Here is a 21802-nt window from a genome sequence, read left to right as displayed (position 1 = left end):
CTCAGCCGCTCCTCATAAGACTTGTGCTCCAGACCCCTCACCAGCTTCGTCGCCCTTCTCTGGACACGCTCCAGCACCTCAATGTCCTTCTTGCAGTGAGGGGCCCAAAACTGAACACAGTATTCGAGGTGCGGCCTCACCAGCACCAAGTACAGGGGCACGATCACCTCCCTACTCCTGCTGGCCACACTGTTTCTGATACAGGCCAGGATGCCGTTGGCCTTCTTGGCCACCTGGGCACACTGCTGGCTCATATTCAGCTGGCTGTTGACCAAAATATGTCACGACATAACATGACTGTGATAAAAGGACAATCTTTGCCATGCCTGAAAACTGGTTATTTACTGAATTCGTAATATTTTTTTAGTTAATTAAAGCCTTCAAAACTTTTCTATGAAAACTTTATCATGATTTGTTGGATATAAGCCAAAGGGAGATCTCCTCCCTATGGCAACATGGACTTGTATATATTGAACATCAGCGGGACTCCTTAGGTGTAAAGAAGCCTGTTGCTCAGTGTTAGAGCTTTGTATTTGCTATAAAAAAAGAACTTTCAAAGCAAAGAAAAAGATAAAACACAGGTGCACATGTGACCAAGATTGAATTATTTAATGGGCAAAAAGTTAAATAGGCGGTAAACAACCAGTCAGCGAGAAATCGGTACTACTGGAAAGTCACTGAAAAATGAATTTTCATGCTAGGGAGAAATCTTCTGGAGAATTCAAATGGGAAAGATAGATGAATTACTAAGACAGAAGGGAGTAAAGGTCCTCATGCCTTTGAAGAATTGAATATAGTCCCAAGTCACTGTGAAAGTCAGCACAGATTGTGGTGGATTGTGTTATCCCAAAGAGGACATTGGCAACTGGAGCACAGAACGGTGCACGTCCTTCCCTTCAGGAAACCCACCAGGAGTTTTACTTGTTTGCCTTTATGCTTCACTTTCCTTGAAAATAGTTTCCATTAAGGTAGTTTTCCTATTATTAGCCTATATTTTTCCCAGTGCAAGATTAATCTAAGAGCACCACTGAGCATGGGGAGTGAGCATCCTTAGCAGCACGGCCTACAGTAACCAAAATTAGATATTTTTTCCCCTCTGGTTAAGGAAATACAGATGATAGTAACAAGGATAGAAAAAGCATGCCAAAATGTTCAATACAGAAATAAAAGCAGCTAGCATTTCAAAGTGACATGAGAGTATTAAAAGTAACAGAGAGAAAAAGAAATGAGAGGAAACTGTCTTTTCTGGCCAGGTCATTTCAAATCACCATTTCATTGATATAGACTGTAAGAGGGATAACAGGTTTAATACAAGATCTTGCAGTCTGAGTCCTAGCACTACCTTGCCACCTCTCTTTCTCGGAAATTTTCAAAATCAATGTAGTAAAGAAAGTTTTAATGGAAAATTACACTGAAAATCACCTGACTATTCTTATAGAAGCTGTGTGGGTTATGTTCTCATGCATTTTTCATAACCGTAAAACAGCTTGTGAGTGTCACACTTAACCAGCACACTCCCGAGCCTAAGTTTTAAATAGACTTTTTTTTTTGTAAACTGCAGAATATTAAACTTCAATATAAAACTATCCTCAAGAGAAGAATACTATGCTCACAGTACCACTGTAAATTATTGAAAATCAAAACTAAAGATCTGTTTTGTTACATGCCTCCAAAGAAATAAATTCATTACTAGGAAAACTTGAAAGTAAAAGGTAGGCCAAGAGGCCTAAGTGAGATTAAATCACAAGAACCGAAGATTTTATTTTTTTTTAACCGATCTATATTTTGTGTTCCTTAACACAATGATAAAGCTCCTTTTACAAATCCATATGCAAGTTTCACAGTAACTAGTCCCCTTTCTTAAGGTTTTATCCTATGTACAATAACAGGTCAGTTTGATCACACTTTTTTCTTTCTTTTTCTAAACCTTGCAAGTTGGATTGTTTTCTAGGGTAATGTTCAAGGGATACAAAGTTGTTCAAGAATCCAAACCAAGCATTAGTCTGAGCTGTACCACTATCTGATCCCATCCTGTTGCTGACATCTTTCTAACCCTTTAACACGCAGCCATAAATTACGAGCAACCTGAGCAGGAGCGACCATGGAGCTCTCCGTGAAAGGCCTGGATGCAGTTTTTAAAGCTGTTTACTTGTTCTACAGGCTACTAAACCAAAGGAGTTGGACCAATTGCCACATTTTATCTGCCTTATCATCTAAAGAGTATCCCCCAGGTTAACAATTCTTAAAGCTTCCCTTGTGCCAGACAAGAAAAATCGGCTCTCTACACTGAACTTTGAAATTATCTTACCTCAATAAAAAGTATCAACCAGGAAGGATGCAGTTACCCTTGTCATTAATAGGCTCCTAAAACTGGAGAAGGTTTCATACATCTGAAGAGGAAGACAGGCAAGAACAGCACACAAAGTATTTAGGCTGACAGAAAGGATGCCTAACTTTTAGACAGAATTCTGACTTTAGCGTCTGCTTTGAAGTTAGATTCCTCGTACAGCTGATTTACAACGTGTTAATAAGATCAGTTCATGCTTTTTCCTTGCACTTTTTTGGAGGAAAGTTCCATATAACAGGAGTGAAAATTAATAGAAGTTACAAAAACAGAAGAGAGGCTGCTCTCCCCAAAAGAGTACAGAGTAAATGCGGTAAAGCATTGCTTATCCAATTATTTTTATCTGAATTAATTTTTTACATTTATGTGAGTTGGTAGAATATTAGTGTTTTGCTGCATTTAGTTTTTAACTGAAAGGTAGTACATATACTTTAGCATGACATTTTAATTCATTGCCATGGATCTTAAGCCATTCAAAGAGAGCAAACTGATGTGTATCACCACATAACTAAATATCGACCAGATGGCTAGCTTATAAAACTTGCAATACTCTATTTACATACTGTTCAAAAGTACTATTTTAGTGTATAAAATATGTATACTGAATACAATAAAACTTCACGTTGCACTGGAGAAAAACAAATAAGGCCATATGCCTAAAGAGCATGGACCTCAAATACAACTTTCAGAGAATTAGAGTCAAATCATCTTCCAAAGCCAGTGTTATTTTGGGAAGAGTGGCATGTGTTTGTTTTTGAGTTGTGCTTTTGTTATTTTGCCCAGTTCATTTTGTATTTTTATGCTTTATTCAGTTAGGGAGAAAAGAAAAGCAAGTTTGTCCCTTGGTAAGCAAAAGACTCTTAGATAGATAAAGACAGATAGAAGATAGATAGATAGATAGATAGATGGATATGTACACACCTATGTACATACACATTATGTGTATGTATATACGTTATGTACATATATATTGTGTTGCACTGGATCAGAGCAAAGGTCTGTCTAGCCAAATTCCCTTCTTCTAACAGTGGCGGACAGGTGATGCACAGGTAGATGAACAGCTACTTTACTACCTCCAAGGTGAATATTATCTATTATTCTGATATGATAAAAGGATAAGTCTGTTCTGCTGGAAATTTCATTCCATAACATCCAGTTTCAATCAGCTCAAACAGTTTGGAAATCACACGCATAGATGTTTTCTTATGTTTAAAAGAACAGGGGAAGAAAATGTACTGCAATGTGACTGTTTTACATAATGAGTGTGTAAATGTCAGGTGGAAAGACTCTAAGTGTAAAAATTAAGTTTGTCTTACAAGAACAAAAAAATAACGTGCTACCTTCTGTCTGTATGCTTCTGCACTAATTAACAACACAGGATTTCTACCGAGTTGCAAGAAGGTATGACATTAACTGCAGAAAATTACTTCATGTTCAGGAGCAAGTGATTTATTTTCCAAGGGACAATCTGTGGGCAGGGACATGGAAGTTCCAGCTTCCCCAAACCTCCGTGTGTGTCATCTTTCTCATCACAAGGTGCAGAGCGTTTTGAAGGTACGGAAAACACAAAATGGGTAACATGCCACCTGTGGAGTATTATTCACCAAACACCAAAGCTGATACCTGCCAGAGAGCTGATAAAGCTTCTGAAACTGATCAAAACAGAAGCTAATGCCCCAGGGCATTATAAAAAAGGTCTTTCAGGTCACGTCTTGAAAAATGTCATTTCTGAGACAAATAAAGGACTTTCATCTGAGCAGAAGCAGTGATACGGAGACTGCAAGCCTCAGCCGTGTACCTTTTGTAAGACATCACTTCCCCACCTGATGGCTACAGAGGACTTCAAACAATGAAAGGGAAGAGGCTAAATGGAAGCCTATCTCTAATTCGGTTCCTCTACTAATCAAGCGTAGAAAGTGCAAATTGAAGATAGCATACATCTATCAGAGTATCTTTAACTAAAGCTTACAGAAAGCAGAGCCAAAACTGAAACACAACTACACAACTGTAGCTAGTACGACCCAGAGGGCATAGCATGCTTAAGAACATTCACAGAAACTGAAATGTCCGTTCAGAGTGGTATAATCTATACAGCAGAAGAATTTCCAGAGAATCAAGTTATAACTCAATAAGAGAGAATATGTAGCAGTCCTCTGACATGGAAGAAAAAGAAGTAATGATCAGAAGAAGTAGTTGTAAGGGCATCTGGTATACAACATCAGGACTAGAAAAAATGAAACCCAAAACCCTTTGTCAATTCAAGTGTAATTCAAAACCAGAGAATGACAAATTCCTGCAACTAACCACACAGACATATGCTCAATGAAATGTGCATCAGAACATCTCCTGCCTGAGGCAACATGTTCAGGCTCTGGGGGAAGGGGAGCAGCTTGATCGTATCTCTGCCTTAGATGTTTGAACTTAGGTCTGGCAGGCAGGACCTGGTGTGACCTGCTATCAGCAGAGGGCTAATACCACCTTTTGCTGTGAAGTTCTGCTCTTCCCTGTTCATTGACACGAATGCTGATATTATTCCACAAGTTATTCCTTGCCAGGTGCTCTTTGGATCACCCCTTGTGAGGAAGAGTCAAAAATGACTAACAATGCCTCCAAGCAGAAGGAAGAACTGAGTTCACCGAACAGAGCTATAAAAATCAGGGAGAATTACAGGAAGTTGAGAAAATGAGAACTGCATTTTAGGAAATTCCTATGCACCTACTCTAACACATGAGACGTCCACAGCAAGTCTGTGTGAGTCAGCATACCAAAAGCATATGTTTAGCTAGGGCTCTAACCAGCAGCATACTAGTAGGGGAAGCATTAACATCATTTACATAAGAAAATACTGGGATCATAGGAGACTGCATGGACACAGTAGTGTACCACCCCTCTGGAAAAGAACAAGATGCCAATAACACACTTTCCAAAAAAGTCTGCTTCAAAATTCTGGAAGCAAAGCAAATAAAACCCTTCAGTTTTAATAGAAAAGAAGTACATAAAGCATTAACAGAAATTAGTAATAATTTCTAAAAGGAACAAGACAAGAACAGCAAAGATAGGGAATGAGTTCAGACCACAAAACAACTTAAGGACCTTAAAAGACTTTCAAAAAAAGTCATTTAAATTAATAGTTGTGGTGCCAAACAATAATCAGGCATCAAGCACAAGTAAACACAGTGGAAACTGTTCCATACATTCTTAACCACTGTAAAAGTTTTATGGTAAGAACTCCTTGTTATGGACTCATCTGGAACACGCCTGAGACATCTTTGGCAGCAGCTATATAATGCCAGGCAATGATGAAAAAGCAAATTTATTTCTGCCAAAATGTAACCTTTTTTAAAAAGGACAGTCCCCTGGAGGCATGGCATCTTATCTGTTAAATTCACATGGGTTAAACAAAGCTCATCTATAGAAAATGAATCTCTGTCATTTCTTCTAAGAAGTCTCACAGGATTCGGTCAAACTTCTGTAGGGAGGACAGAAGATGTCCAGAAGATAGAGCAAAACAAAAAAGAAAGAAAAGAAAAAAGAAGAGGCAATCAACCTTTTAAATTATTTCACGCCAACTAAGATTTGAAGTGTTACATGCATTCTGCTTAGATTTGTAGTCTTCAACTCAAAGGTCACATTATTATGGATTTTTCCTGCCAAAGCATAACAGAAATAGTTTTTCAATAATTTTGAACGTCTTTTGGGGGAACTCTGTTCTGGCATTATTCATGAAAGATATGACATTTTATTTATCTAGTTTCTTTCTTTCAAAATGCTTGAGAATAAAACAACAATGATGATGTGTTGCCAAACCCTTGTCAGTTGTTCCTCTCCTCTCTCTCACACACACAGTTTCTGACATGGAAAAAAATGTTATTTTTACTACTTGATTTTAAAAAGAGAATTTTAAAATGTAAACAAAATCTGTCAAATCTGATCTGTTTCTGTAAAACCTAAATCTAAAAATCAAAAAGGCAATTAATGTGGTTTCCTACACTTCATGGGAAAGAATTCCTCTTCACAAATAAGCAACCCTCTGCAAAATTTGCAACATAAACATTATAGCAGCTGTAATGCCATACCAGGATCAGGAGAGGAAAATGCTTTAGAAATCCCATAAGACACCCTAGCTACTATCTGAGAGGAATTTAAAAATATATTCTTTTTCAAGTTCTGTTTTCTTATTCTATTTTATACATAACACTACGGATATATATGGGAATCATCTTTAATAGCAGCCATGAGCTTTTTGTTTTGTTTCCAAGTAATCAATTCCTCCTTAAGCAAGAAAACATTTATCTGGTGTTATCAATTCCACCATCTGGTACACGCGCAGGTGTTAGGACTGTGCACTTACAGAGCTGGGGCTGGAGTGCCGCCTGACTTTAGGTGATTCCTTCCCTGCAGATGAAGTTTTGAAGTTAATGCAAGCGTTGTTCTCCGAATGAACCCTCTTCACTTGATTAGCTGGTTTCTCAAATGGATCAAAACTACTCTGTGTCCTCTGAACCCGGACTTTTTTATCCTCAGGAATTGTATCCAGAGGTTTGATCACTGAATCCATTCCCTGGCAATTCCGTGTAGACATCTTTGTGACACATATCTGAAAGGAAAAAACAGCATTCATTGACTCTAACAGGCTTAAAGTCCGTGACAATCCATACATCAGCTAGCATCAAAAAAGGCATTGGACTTCATGAGCATTCATTTTCTATTTCTATATGAAAATTACAAACAACACATGCATTTTACATGGGGGTGCATTTTACATAGGGGACACGTACCACAGTCATAACAATAAAAAGCCTATCTTTGTACAGTATACTAAAAGATCCTGAAAAATAAAGATAAAAGAGGAACATACATAAAATTCATACATTTGTGTTTTCTTGTACAATGTGTTCTTAGCAACAATGCCACTTCACTTCTTTCTCCAATCTAGCCCCCGGTATCTGCAAGCGGTATTGATTTCCATTTGTTTAAAATTGGATGAAGCTAAACTTAAATAAATGATGGTAGTTTGTGTGTGCACTTCGGTGCTGGCCTGCCAAAGATCCAATACCAGTATATTATTGTATTTTTAAATAATGCTTATACAGTGTTATTATTATTATCACCACATGTCTCAGAAAATAAAATCAGTAAATCAATTCCCAGGCACTGAAACGTGAGACTGCAGCTTAATGGCACACTAAAGCACAGAAGTTCAATTCTTTGTTACTGTGAAATATGACTCTGCGAAGCCCCGAAGACTGCAACTTGCTGCTTGAGCTACCAAAATATGCTATTGCTAGTTCAAAAGAACTAAATGAGCAGAACAGTGAGTTTAGACACTCCAGTCATGTACGTTTATGGTTTTCATTTTAATACATTCCAATGTACAAGACATTTTTTTAAATGACACAGTTGGTGGGGGATTTTATTTGAGGCCTCAGCTTCTGTTTTCACCCATAAGAGACTCTACTTTTACTTGGGAAGAAAAGAAATAATTTTAGTTTTCAGGTTACCAGGAAAAGTTATGAAGTGTGATGCAAGCAGACCCAAGACGTTCCCTAAATCATAAGGCAAACCAAAAGAACCTACAATGAGCTTTTTCCATGATATTTGCAAGTATTTAAGGATAGACAGTGTTAATTTGCAGGCAACCATACTGTTCACATACATACAATTAAAGAAGCATAATGTTCCATTCAAGCACCTACAATCTACGCATTTTTGAAAACTTGCTGTCATAAAACAGTTAACATGAAAAAAATAAAAAGAAATAGTTACTGCTACCATTTAATCAGGACTCTTCCCCCATAACCCAATGTGTCTCCAATACAAACTTCTCCAATAAATTATTCTTTGCCATTTCCCCAGAGGAATTCTGTGCCTTGAAACCCAACTTATTTCAATTGTTTATAGAAATACTAGGTGACTATACCTTGTGGTTTTTATGTTTTGTGGTTTTGATGATCCACTGTAACAGTAGATCAAAGATTTCTTTTGTACATTAAAAATTTAAAGTACATTTCCTGCACAGTGCCATCTGGCCAAACGATCATACACCAGGTCAACTCTAATGAAGGGCATTACTACCACTACAAACCAGCCTTTACAAGGGTTCACATTTCTTCTCATTAAAGTGGTTTCTCGGAGACTAAAACTTAACCAAGTTTTAACTGAGAAAAGGAACAGCCCCCCTTCATTCCGAATGATAATTCCCTCTCAGGCCAAAATTAAGGCAATTATGTAATTTTGGTCTATTACTTCAGAGAGAAAAGATAAAGAGCTGCTGGACAAAGAATTTTTAATTAGCCTTCTTGTAAAATTAATCAGCTTCTTTTCCCTAAAACAACTTATATGCACAGACATGCACCCACATACTTCCCATCGTCCTCTCCAGATCCACGTTCTTGCAATGCTTGCTACCAACAAAGATGTTCTAACATAAAGTAAACTGAAATTACTATTAAACCAGCAGTGCTTCCATTTTGCTTAATTGACATGGATGCAAATAAATCAGTAAGTATTTCTCAGCCTATGAAATCCTATGATCTAGAAACCAGGGGCAGAAGATAGGGAGGAAAGGTTCCAAAGCTGTACTTGCCTTCCTTTCAGATTACCAAAGGCCACCTGTAGCCAGTTAAAATGTTTGGAATCCACAGCTGTAAACATATTATAGATAATAATGCCATGAGTGCTGCTTCTAGTTTCTTTTTCCACTGGAAAATCTCCATGTCTAGCTCTAATGTGGGCCAAGTAAGCATTGCATTAAAAAAAAAAAAAAAGGCAAGACATCTGTTACTATTGATCGTCTCTACTGGAAGCAGTAATAGTTTGGAATTTAATATTGATGGGAGACACTTTAACCTTCAGGTCACTTGACTGAATCTGGAGTAGGATAAAAATCCCCGCAATCATCTTCCAAATAGTCAACTTCAAACTTGCAAATGACTAAAACCAAGACGTACACAAACCAGCCCCCCGCTCAGAAGTCAAACACCTCAGTGGAGGCACAGGCTGAATGCCAGCATCACTAGTGGAAAAGACTGAAAACTGCAGAGAAGTGCAAAAGCAGAGGCCGCTCCCCGCGCTCCTCTGACTGCTCTGCAACTGCAGCACTTCTCCTGCCAGCACTGGCAAGGGGGTTGCATTCGTCACTTCTCTCTCACCTTTATCAATAGTTCCCTAGCAGAAATAAAACATCCTCTCCAAGTGACCGCTGACCATAGCGCACTGTGAAGCCAACGGACCTGAGCTTATGCTGTTGTTGAAGGGTACACATTTCCAATCCATCTACCCTGCCTATAAAACTCTGAAGAGAAACAATATTTAAGCGGATGTTTTACCTTGTAAGTGATAGGCCATGTCCAACTTCACGCTGAAACTCTACTCTGTGAAATTTGAAAGGAGCAGGTCTAAAACGTCAGTACTGAGCACTGGCTATAACTTCAAAATTACACAGCTTAAGGTTGCAGTAAACTCATTGGTAATTTCAGGTTTCCCTCCATCAGCAAGAGCTAAGCTACCACAATAGCCTCGCTTTTGCCCCTGGGCAGAGGGCATGCTGACCTGCCATTCCTGTACTCCAGCTAATGGTGGAATTTATTCTATAATGAGTTATCGTGCAAAAAAGCAACAGCGTACTGAAAGAGACTGATGCATAACATATTTTGGAGATCTTCCTGTGCATACAAATGATCTTAGATTTCACCAGCATGACCAGTTTGCTTTTAGGAACAGTGCAGGTTTGAATTTTTCTATTGCGGTAATTCAGCCTTTTAAGTATCATTTTTCCTTTCTACTGCATAACAAAAATGATTCTTACAAATTTCAGCCTCTCAAATGATAATAGCAAATACTTACCATCAGAAGCTCTTACACCTGCAAACCACTGTCTACCACCTGGTGGTTCCTTGCTGGTAGTCAGGAGAAGCCTAACCCACCCTCTTATTTCCAGCTTTCTTTTTGCGTACCAGAGTAAGGACCATTTTCCAGTTAAAGCACAGTATTTGTCACAAAGGACAGAGGCTCAGTTTCAGCCTCTTTTAGATGCTCCTCTGTGATCCACTGGGCTAGTGAGAATTTCCCTCTGAGTCCAATCTGCCATCTGTAAGACAGGACCTTTCTTTTTACCCCATTTCATCTGTTTTATCTACACAAGCCACAGGTTCTTCAGAGTGGGGACTATTACTAACCCTACACACAGAATCACAGAATCATTAAGGTTGGAAAAGACCTGTAAGACCATCAAGTTCAACCATCAACCCAACACCACCATGCCCACTAAACCATGTCCCAAAGTGCCACATCCACACGTTTTTTGAACACCTCCAGGGATGGTGACTCCACCACCTCCCTGGGCAGCCTGTTCCAATGTTTGACCACTCTCCCCTCGTGCACTCCAATGAAGATGACAATTCAAGAAAGTAGCGGAAACTATCTCTTGCCGGTGCAGCCTCCAAACTGGACAATTTTGTGGAGTATCTGCTTTAGCTACAAGTTACCAGAATAAAAAGCAAAGTTAAACAAGTGTAAGAGCTCATGACATATAGGAAGTCAATCTGTATGATTCATCACCCCTGCTTGCCCTTGCTCTGTAAATCTATGTAATGCTGTACTTAAAACAGTGGAGCCCAGACACTCACTGAGATGCTGTAAATGCCACCAGAGTCTAAAACTGGTGCTACATGAAGATGTGATCAATGGCACCTTAACTATTACAAGTATTTACCTCAAATACATGTAGAGACAATACAGGTGATATCTTGGTTTGTCACACACAAGATAACAATTATGCTTTATAAAATGCAATCAAGAGAAAGAGGAGGCAAGAACTTTTCAGTATGAATGTGATACCCATTTAAAGAAACTTCTGTGTAGCAAACAGCATGAGCCATTAAGCAGTTTTAATTACTGTTTCTTAAACAAAAGTCATCATACAAGTAAGGTATGTCATTAAGGTATGTCAACACTTTAAGTGATTCTTTCCCCTTCAGGAGTTACTGCCATGATTTGGTACTTCTCCCACAAACTACATTCAAAGCATAACTTTCAGAAGTATAAACTATTTCAGAAACTAATTGGCTTTTAAAAGTGGTACAATGAATCACAGTTATCACTTTCAGATGAGGTATTTCTGCCAGCAGATCTCATAACTATGGGGAGCAGAGGAATGGGATCTTCATTTATGCTTTCTCTCTTCTTTACAGGAAACAGGGTTTAAAAACAGGCCAATCAACATATTAAATTTAACTACTATAGATTATTACAAGTGGAACAGGCAATACGCCAAAAACCGCTGTCATGTAAGGATTGTTCGAGAAGACATTACTGTCCTTCCAAACATTCTATCAGATAGTAAAGACTCAAGGAAGTCACTAGCTGATTCACCACCTCTTACTTTGGGAATGTTAGGTGGCCCCAGACATGAAATGTAAGAGGGGGTACAACTGCTTTCTGCCACCTCAGCTCCCACCTGGCAGGAATCCCAAGAGAGGTACCTTGGAGAAGCATGCTGAAAAACGGATGTTGGCAAAAACAGGGACAGAGGGGCAGGGATAAGGGGCAGATGATAAAAATATATATATATTATTTTTTTTTCTACAAGGAAAAAAGGTAAAACAAAACAATGGCAATGGTATGTATGGTATTCACACCAGAGAAATTTACATGTAGGACATTAGTCCCCCAAGTCTCTGCTTCAGTTCCAAGATGAAAGTCCTGGAAAACCTGAACTAGACTCCAACACCCAATCTCCCTTTGGAAGAGTCTTGCTCTTCTCCACAGACAACAGAGTGGTCCTACAGAAACTCATTTTTTGTGTTTGAAGTTACTGTTTGGAAAAGCACTTCCAAAGCAGCGCTCGGAAACTGTCCAGGGGCTTGGTGACTCTGTGGGAAAGGATTTACTCTGAAAATAGCAATGACTGTTCCTATGCAGTGAGGTAACAGTATTAGTAGTTGAGAGTCCCTGACCTCAGCCTGGGAGAAAAGATGCTTTTCCGTCCAGGTGTGGTCCAACAGAAGCACCTCTCCATGAACATCCTGCCCATTACATTTCTCACATATGAATCACTAATGTTAAGCACACAATTGTATTTCCCCAAGTTGTTTCACACTCTGCTGCCAAACAGTACACCAATACACCAAGTAGACACCAGCGCAACCACTGGTATCTCATACATTCTCCACACCCTGACAACTGAAATAAACCCACTTTTTAAATTTGTCCACAATTATTTACTCAGTCTCAACTAAAAAAGTAAGACAAAAAGAGAGATGATGAGACAGAAATCATTTTGCTGCTTAAAACCTACAGCACAAACAGCTACTTTGCAGTTGCCTGGAAAGCTCTTCTCTACTTTCAAAAGAAATAGCAAAGGGAAGATTTATCTAGAAAACAGAATATTCATGTCAATTCCAAATTACTTGAGCTATCACAAATTCTGGCAATGCAAAGCAAAATAAAAAGCAGCCCCACAAAAGTTAGTGCAGTTTGGTATCAAAAGTTATTTTAGTGTTTCTCTGTGGTTTTATTTATTTGAAGTAAAAAGAGCCATTACCACACACCCAGAACATTACAGAAAAGGCATTTCCAAATTCCTAATCCTAGAACCACAAAAAAGCATAAGATAGATTATACGTTGCAACTTTCTTAGTCGCTGATCAGAATCAGAAGACAATGCATGACAGACAACAAAACGGCTTGGACAGTCTTTTTTTCCTTCTCCTTCTACTCAATCTCACAACCAATTTGAGAAGATCCCGAAGCTGCTCTAGGATAAATAGGCTTAGTCATCATTACATCAGTAAGGCTACAGTTTCCTACAGCCCCCACCCTAACATCACAGTATTTATCATATCTCAAGACAAGCTGCAAACAGCCACACTTTTCCCATAAAAACTGCTGCTGAAGTTAAGAGACTGAAATCACAGTAAGTGTATTTTTGCTCCATGCATAAAGTGCATAATAAGACTCATTAAATAAATAAAAATCAGTATAACCATTCATGGAGTAATTTCTAATAAAGATGTCTCTTTGAATCACCTTATATATTTTCAAGCAATACCCCTTAATCTGCATTTGGGATTAATGTAAAAAAAAATAAATGGTTTATAAGATTTAGTTATTGTGATACAGTTTCGATGCAAGATTTTTTTCACTTCATCACTGTCAGCAAAATCAAGAGGTCCCAAGCAAACAGCATTCTTAGAATTAAAGGTTACTGGATTAATTCATTTACTGTTTAAAGTAATATAGCATTTAAAGAGTGAGAGTGATCAGTTAAAACATGTAAGTAATTTATAGTCCTTATGGTTCGTGAATTTTAAAACCAGTCATGAATGTCCCCTGAATTTATCACCTGTTAGGGTACTTAGTAAAAGACAGGCTGTCCCGTATCAGTGGAATTTATTCATGTGAATAAAGATATCCTCAACAACAATCAACTTCGGCACGGCACACCAGACATCCTGTTACACAGAAGAAAAAAGCTAAGAATGTTTGTATAGTGTAAAGATATACTACTCTGAAGCTCATCATATCTTTTAGGAAGATGCATTATATCTGGTTTTTAATTCCTACATTTAACATCCTACAAATGTTTACTTTGGTCATCCAGTACCTATGGACTTCTGTAAAGTATTAAAAAATTGCCATCCATCTACTATTCTCTACCGGTCATTGCCACTGTGTAATTCCTGGGAAAAAGTGGTTGGTTGGGTAAATAACAGAGCGAACATCCAAAATTCTTACTGAAAAATCAGAAGAAAACATCTGAATTCCTCCATCTGTACTGTTCCAAGAGAAGTAGTATGAAAAGACCCAATAGAGTGAAACCCAAGATCTAGCACCCACTGAGCAAAAATAAATAAATTACTGAGTGACTTGAGGCACGGAAGTCAGTTAACCTATCCACAATTCCATTCTTCTGTTCATAATAATGATCCTGCCCCATCACAAGCAGAAACTGGGAGCACTGATTAATTTTGTAAAGCACTTGGGCTTTTTAAAGTGAAATATTATGAAGATATAGATTATAATTTGTAGAGCCAAAGCCCTCTGGAAGGTAGCACAACAATCTCATTATTACACAGAATAAGACAGCACTTGCATTTAGCTGACAGATGTATAAAGAAAAAAAACATAAATAGCCAAGTGACTACTAACCTAACAGCTGAATTGCTGAAAGCATAAGGCTAGCATTAATTTTCACTGAAAAAATCCTTTCTGGATACAAGATTTCACTATCTTTTATAAGCATGTTATTTTTTATTGTGCCTTGGTACTATGACAATTGAGAACTACACAAGTCATCTGCGGATTCTGGCAGCGCTGGAATTTGACATTTGCTACTTGCAAAACACAATTTGGGAATGTTCTGGAGTATTATAAGCAGCTTTGTTCAAAATAAAAATGCAACTATTTGGAGAATCATTCTCTTTGGAGAACAAAGCAGTAGGATGTCTCTTTCTTGTTATAACCACAGGTCTTGTCTGCTTCTTCTCAGTCCAGCTGGTAGCACTCTCCATCTCTCCCAAGAAGAGAGGGTCAGCAAAGGATTGCTGCACCCACAAGCAGAAACATGAACAGGTCGAGAACAGAGTTCAGTTGGTGAGAAAGCTACAATATGGGAAAAGATGAAGGAAGAAGTAGTGATGAGATAAGGGAGTGAATAAAATTGTAAAAGGGGAAGTAGGGCATGTAATGCTGCACGACATCACCAGCAAGTTCATACTGGAAATAACCAGTGCAATCAGGCCCAAATTTGAAAGAAGACCTTCAACGCTCACCCTTCCCTGTAATCATCAGCACTAGCTCTTTGGTTTGAACATTTGATGGGTACAGCTAAAAAGAGCAGCGAGAGAACTTGAGTAAGATAGAAAAATAAAGGGGGGAAAAAACAAAGGACAAGAAATGGAGTTAACAGTCACAAAAGGAAGGAAGGAAGGAAGGAAGATGTGAGGAAAAAATTATTATAAAAAAAGCATTTCTTTTCCTGCCCTGATGGCCTGTTGTTTCTCTCTAGTAACCTCCGGGGGTAACAGGCTCAACTGTGTCCCAGAACTATAATTCATACTCTTGGGTATTATTTGTTCAGCTTTATTTGGATGCAGAGATTGCTAGCAATGCTAGCTATGTACTAGCAAATGCAACTGAAAACAGAGCTCGGAGACTGAAAATGGTATCTGGGGATATGGTACGCTCCTTGCTGTACCTAGCACAGACTTACTCATACATGCCCCACAGCTCATCTCAAAGGCACTCTCCCAAAATCACCATTTCTGAAGTTGAAGCTGATGTTAAACCAACTGTCTTTGTCGTGTAGAAGAAGGCAAATATAAAAAGGTCACTGAAGTGCCAGATGGAAGAATTTTTGAACTTGAAGCTGTGACATTAATTCTCTGTGTTTGTCTGAAACACTGAACCCAATGAGCAGATTAAATGTCTGTGCTGAATTGCCAAGTGAGAAACAAGTCACTCTCATAGAAAGGCCAACGGTTCAGACCTGGAGTAGGAATCCCAAGATCATATAAATCCGAAAAGAAGTTCAAACACCTGAATCAAGGAAAAATAAAATTTTATACTGGAAGTTATTATGGGCAGTGCTTACACAACTCTCTCCTCTCACCACCACTCCCCCTGCCAGATGTGCAATATAGCACGTATTTATTCTGCTAAATTAATACCTAAATATTAGCATAATTACTGAATCAAACACAATCCTCGAGTCAGGAATTACTGCACATGATTGTATGTCTCTTGGACATGGCAAAGTGGAGCTGAGGATTTCTAAAATTAAATTTTTTTTCTGTTCATAGCACAGCCTAACTTCAGAAAAGTGAGTTTTCAGTCCATTAAAGTTGATGTTCCTCTCCTCACAGGGAAAAAAGGTCTGATTTTGAAGAGAATTCAGATTAGTTTTTAGGTCTATAAAAGCCTATATACGTCCTCAAAGTAAAATCCTGTTCTGTGACAACAGTCATCAGGAGAAGCCATCTAAGGACAAGGTCTCAGACAAAGGTCATGCAGAAGTCCTGTCAGCCTGTAACATACATGAAAAGAGACAGAAACTCAACAGAGCTGATCTAAAGGGGCATTTTGCTCTATTTCTGTACTTATGCCCCAAAATACAGTAACTGTTTAGTAATAAAGCCTGGCAAATAAATTCTTCCTTTTACTTGCACGATGCTCAGTTTTGCCTCAACGTAAGTGGCATGTAATATGACATTCAAGCTTTTCCTGCCATTACAGCCAGGCTGCTGCTTCCATTAACCTGGTTCAGGACTTACAGCATCCAAAAGCAGTTGGTCATTCCTCCAGTAAACCAAGCAGGAGGACAGAGGAGCAGATCAGCAGAGATGTCAGCATGGGAAAGGCAGCTTCCAGTGCCAGACACGAGCCAGCAACTCCTTGGTAACCAGCAGAGCAGTGGAGAAAGTGTCTGAACATAAACACTCTCCCATGAAATTGTGACAGGTGGTTTCTGAACTCTTTTACTTAGTTACTCATTTGTATCTGTTGTCTATCCTCCTCTGTAACCATATGAACAGCATTTAAAAATAAAGATTAAAAAAATATTTTCAACCCCTTTCCCATATCAGCCTCCTGCTCCAACAGATGGCTACATGTGCCAGTGCAAGTTTATACAGTTTTCCTTCCATAAGTGCATTATTAGTAGTTTTGTACAAACATTATAATAAGTCTTTCCGAGTTTACAGGTTTATAATTTTATTCTATCCTCCAACACTCCCCCCAATCATGAAGTTATCAAAGGCATATCCATAAATGCGGTAAGTCTTCCCACTGCCACATTCAAGTGTGAGAAATCTTGAGAGACTTGACAGCAAAATGCCTCTTCTTGCTAAATTCTGAGGCTGTCGGTAAGGTTTTTAAGAAAATAAATGGTAAACAACTCCATGCCTTGAAAATAGTTTTATGTAGTTCCTTTAGGCTCCTTTGCCTATACCTAGCAAGTCTCTCGATTCTTTCACAGGTATCATCAAGTACTTCTGATGCAAAATGAAAACAAGAATTATTCTCCTACAAGCAGGAACTGCAACAAAAATACTACTATTGGTAGTGCGCCACTGGAGGCGTTCAAGGAACGCATGGACGAGGCATTGTGGGACATGGTTTAATGGGCATGGTGGTGTTGGTTGATGGTTGGACTTGATGATCTTACAGGTCTTTTCCAACCTTAGTGATTCTGTGTGATTCTGTGGTCAGATCTGGTCATGCAACTGACACTATAAGACTTTAACTCAACTACACAACTAAGAAGTCAACTAAATTCTTTTATCTGGTGAGCCTGTAGTCAGACGAAAGCAATGAGCCATGATGAGATAAAGACTTAATTTATAATTACAATGAACCAGAGAGTTTGTCTGACTTTTCAGTCTGAAGCAAAGACAGTTTAAGAACTCAAGACGGACCTTCACATATATGCTGAAGAGCACTTTTCTTATAAAAAGAAAAGAGGAAGGAGACAGGTTACACAATCATCTCTGCAAAATACATGCATTTGCAGGTGAAAAGGTTTTACAACCATCTTCTGTCAGGTATGACAACCTTCATTGCACTGGGAGTCTCACATTATCTTCAGCAGATGCTTAAAAAGTGCTTCCCACGAAATAATTCAAGACTAGAATGGTAAGTTAGTTTGGCTCTTCTTCCTTCATTCAGACCAATTCCTTCATTAAAAAAACCCACAAAAATTTATTTACTTCATTCCCTTCCCTCTTTTCTGCATTTTTTCTTCTTTGCTTTCCTTTCTTCTCTTCCAAAGGTCGTTTTTTTACTATCTTAAGCAAAAGCTAGAGGAAAAACTAGGTAATGAGAGTTCTTTATTTTATTCTGCTAATGCATTTCAAAGTTTCATTCCAGTACCAAGAAAGAAATCTCTCCTGCTCTTAGGTGCTTCATACCTGAGGTTAACAACCCTACAGCTTAAGAAATGCAGCTTCCAAGGCAGATCAATGTCACAAGGGAAGACAAGCTCTCCGAGTGACTCTAGATCTGCTCCCTCACATATTATCTTCCAAACCACTGAATTTGACAAGTTATCCTTTATCAAATCAGCACAGTGTAAAGGTATAGACAGAAAAAGAGCTTCAACGTTGTCATTATTCTCTTGTGCAAGTACTCTTCAGATATTTGAATAACCCATATTCCAACTCAGCCTCCCAGAAATCTTAGTAACAGCTATCCATGACCTTTCTGCCATTGTTTTCTTTCATGAAATTTTGAGACTTCAGACAAGGATGACAAGTCCAGCTTCACAAGCAATTAAGTGAAGATAGTCCTCATCTATGTTTGGATCTCATATACACCCGACTTCTTTTTTTTAACTTGTTCTGTTTTCTAACTTGTTCTTTTTTTCTCTTTTTTTCCTCAGATAAATGATATGGTTACAGAATTCTATAAAACTTGAATTGAAAGTCTTAAAGATATTTTCTAGCAGCTATTGCAGGTTTGTCAGACTTGCAGTAGCACAATTTTCAGAGCAAAAAGGTGTAAGGAAGCGTAATGAAACTTGCTTCTCAGTACGTAACGTGCTATGCTGGAAAAAAATGGTAGAACCTCTGCAAACATACCATGTCCCACAACTCAGAATCTTGTCAGGGGATATAGTGAAATTTATAGCATCTAAAGTTATTCAGAATATGAAGAACGCACCAGTATATCTCTTCTTACAAAGAAACATAAAAATTAAAAGGGAGAGGTTTCAAACTGATAGTGAGAAGGGCTCATCATAAGAAGGACAACTGTAATTTTATAAGAAGAATTCTCTGAGCAGCATAGAGATAATGCTCAATTTTCAAAAAAACTAGGTATTTCAACAGGGAAGTGAAAATCACTGCTGCTGCTTTGATGTGTTCAAGCAAAAACATGTGCTGCTGTAGGCTTATGACTGTGCTCAAATCACTTTTAAAGAAAAAGCTCTAACAGTACAAAACAGTCAAGCCTTCTGCAGTTGGTGGCAGTTTGCACCTCCAAAGCTGTGAGTTCATCTTGAATCACTTTCAACAAACAGCAAATCCCAAGAATCAAATTGGTCAAAAATCACATCTATTGTTAAAGATAGAACATCAGTCCTCCATCCATACAGTACATTAAGTTTCTCATGAAAATATTTCACAAAACTGAGACTGACTGCAGATACTTTGCATGGCTTTTCCTGCACGGCTGCCCACCAACAGTATAATCACATTTCATAATTATATAATTTTATGTATCTGGACTACTTTACCAAATACGGGGAATTCCTTGCCAACCTGAAAATTATGGATGGTGGTTCTACCGCTTTCCCAGGCAGCAGTGAAACCAACACCCCCATCATTAAACTGTAGAACTTTCCAAGACAACTCTTCTGCACAACATTAAAATAACATTTCTAAAGCCAATATTTAACAACGGAACCCATTTGTTCATTAAAACCCCCACTATTTACAGGGATGTCTGGGCAAGCATATTTTACACATATTCTCTACAGGTTTAAATACATTTTCTTTGCACTTGCACTAAGATTTCATAAACTGGGAGAGGACATATTAAAACATACTAAGCCTGCAGACTGCAAAGTATCAGAAATGAATTAAATGAAGCTGAGCTTTCACAATACATAAATAGGCAACATTCTTTTTTCTAGTGGTTTTATTTCCTCACTGCTCACTTGGCAACATTTGGTATTTTCCTCTTCAGGTAAGTTGTATAAAATTTAATATCAAATTATAAACATCCTACACAGCAAAATTAAAATACAACTAGCATGAATTCTATACAATTTCCAGGATAGAACAATACACACTGGGTCAAAAGCTTGCTGATATGATGTTTGCTACTAGCTTAGACTACTTCACATTTATATAACATCTAGCTGAAGTTTATCACAAATCTTTTTCAATCAGAAGCTGCAGTCAGCAGGATGAGATAGCAAGTTCTACTGTAGCATTAACTTACCCAAATTCTAATGATAAATTCCAAATTTTTTGCAAAACAAAACAAAAATCTGCACCTACACTTTTCACACCATTTCTGACTCGCACACCATCGTACAGTAAGACAATTAACAGATAAAGCTGTCTGCTTCCGCGTCCTCTGTGGGCCAGTCCAGAACTGATACAGGAACTTCAGAGAAAGCCCATCCACCCAGGAATACGATAAACAAAACAGCAAGATCACAATACTGCTTCAGTTCACCAGCAACAGAGGGAAAAGCCCCAAAGTGACTTTTACAGAGGTAAATATGTCCTGACATTAACGTTGTGATAGCAGGGTTAAAAAAAATAAAGTCCTTAAGACTCTGTTCCTTAACTAACCAAATTTCTATTCAGGTACCTTCCTGCCATGGTACCAAAAGAAAAACCTAGTCAAAGATGTTGGAAGCCAATATGGACCTACCTAAGGGAACTCAGACTCAGAAAACATAGTATTTAACCTGTTCTTCCCAAATTAAGAACACCAGCTACATTTTTCTTCAGTTCAGAAACAGGCTTTGGAGCACTGGTATCACACAGTTTCTCTGTTGTTTCAATTAATATTTGCTAGGCTACTCTCCTTCATTTCAACGTGGTTTGTAAGCTGTAATTATCATTGTATCAGTACCTGAAACATTTCGGAAAATTTTAGCACTAGCATTATCAAACTCAATTTACAAACCGTGTTTAGCACCGCCTGACAGCTGAATATTTTGCCAGGACTTGAAAGGGAAATAACCCCAACGAAGCTGCCTGGATCTGCCCGGCAGCTCCTGTGAGCTGTAAGGGGCACATCAGCTCTCACATTTATAGAGAAGTCACCAAATAGGACAGCCTGAAGCCTCACCTGACCCAGGCCAAGCATTCGGCACAAGCTCCCGTCCCAGCAAATTCCTACTGACCACGCAGGTCAGGCCAGGACAGCATACCAAAACCTGCATGAGGTAAAAGCTCGGTGGGAGCCGGCACCGTGCCAGGATTTCCCTTAAAGGACGGAATAATCTCTTCCCTCCGGCAGCTGGAGCCCAGCAGAGCTGCGCGACTCACTCTCGCAGTGCCCACGCCAGCTGCCCCTTGGCATCGACTGGGCACACTTGTGCTGAGGCCTAATGGCAGCCCCTTTTAATGGTACTGCCCATCTGCTTGTCTGGGGGTTCTCTGGGGGAAACAAGAACTGCCTGCCTCAGACAGGGTACCTGCTCAGAGCTCAACTTTTTAAACAGCCCACCCGAGCTTACAGGGGGAGGGGAAAAATGTTAAAAACTCTGCGTGTGTGTGCTTGGTTTTAGGGATTGTTTGTTTGCTTTTGTTTAAGATTTACAGAGCAAAATAGCTAAAAAGAGATAGTTAGGTGACCATTTTTGCTGTAGGGCTTCAAAGGCTGGCTAGCCTCTTTGCGCTGAGATGCGGTGATGATGATTTTTAGCCTGCTCAGCACCAGCTTTTTGAAGTTGTTTCTATCTGGAGTCAGAGACATGAAGGAGACTACGACAAACAT

The 21802-nt window shown here is 38.7% G+C and overlaps 1 protein-coding gene across 1 annotated transcript in view; it reads right to left on the bottom strand.

The window, feature by feature from the left end:
- The window catches only part of CDK14 (cyclin dependent kinase 14), a 254406-nt gene extending 233246 nt beyond the window's left edge, over positions 1-21160 (bottom strand). Inside the window, exons 1-2 of the mRNA XM_059818538.1 lie at positions 21152-21160; positions 6696-6941 (exon numbers count right to left, since the gene is read on the bottom strand). Coding sequence (XP_059674521.1) covers positions 6696-6926 — 231 coding nt within the window. The 5' untranslated portion in view covers positions 6927-6941; positions 21152-21160. The remainder of the gene's footprint in view (positions 1-6695; positions 6942-21151) is intronic.
- Positions 21161-21802: the final 642 nt, after the last annotated feature.

Source organism: Gavia stellata, chromosome 6 (assembly GCF_030936135.1).
Source record: "Gavia stellata isolate bGavSte3 chromosome 6, bGavSte3.hap2, whole genome shotgun sequence".
Classification (NCBI taxonomy): Eukaryota; Metazoa; Chordata; class Aves; order Gaviiformes; family Gaviidae; genus Gavia; species Gavia stellata.
Note: the sequence above shows the minus strand (reverse complement) of the source record. Positions and strands in the feature narration are given on the sequence as shown.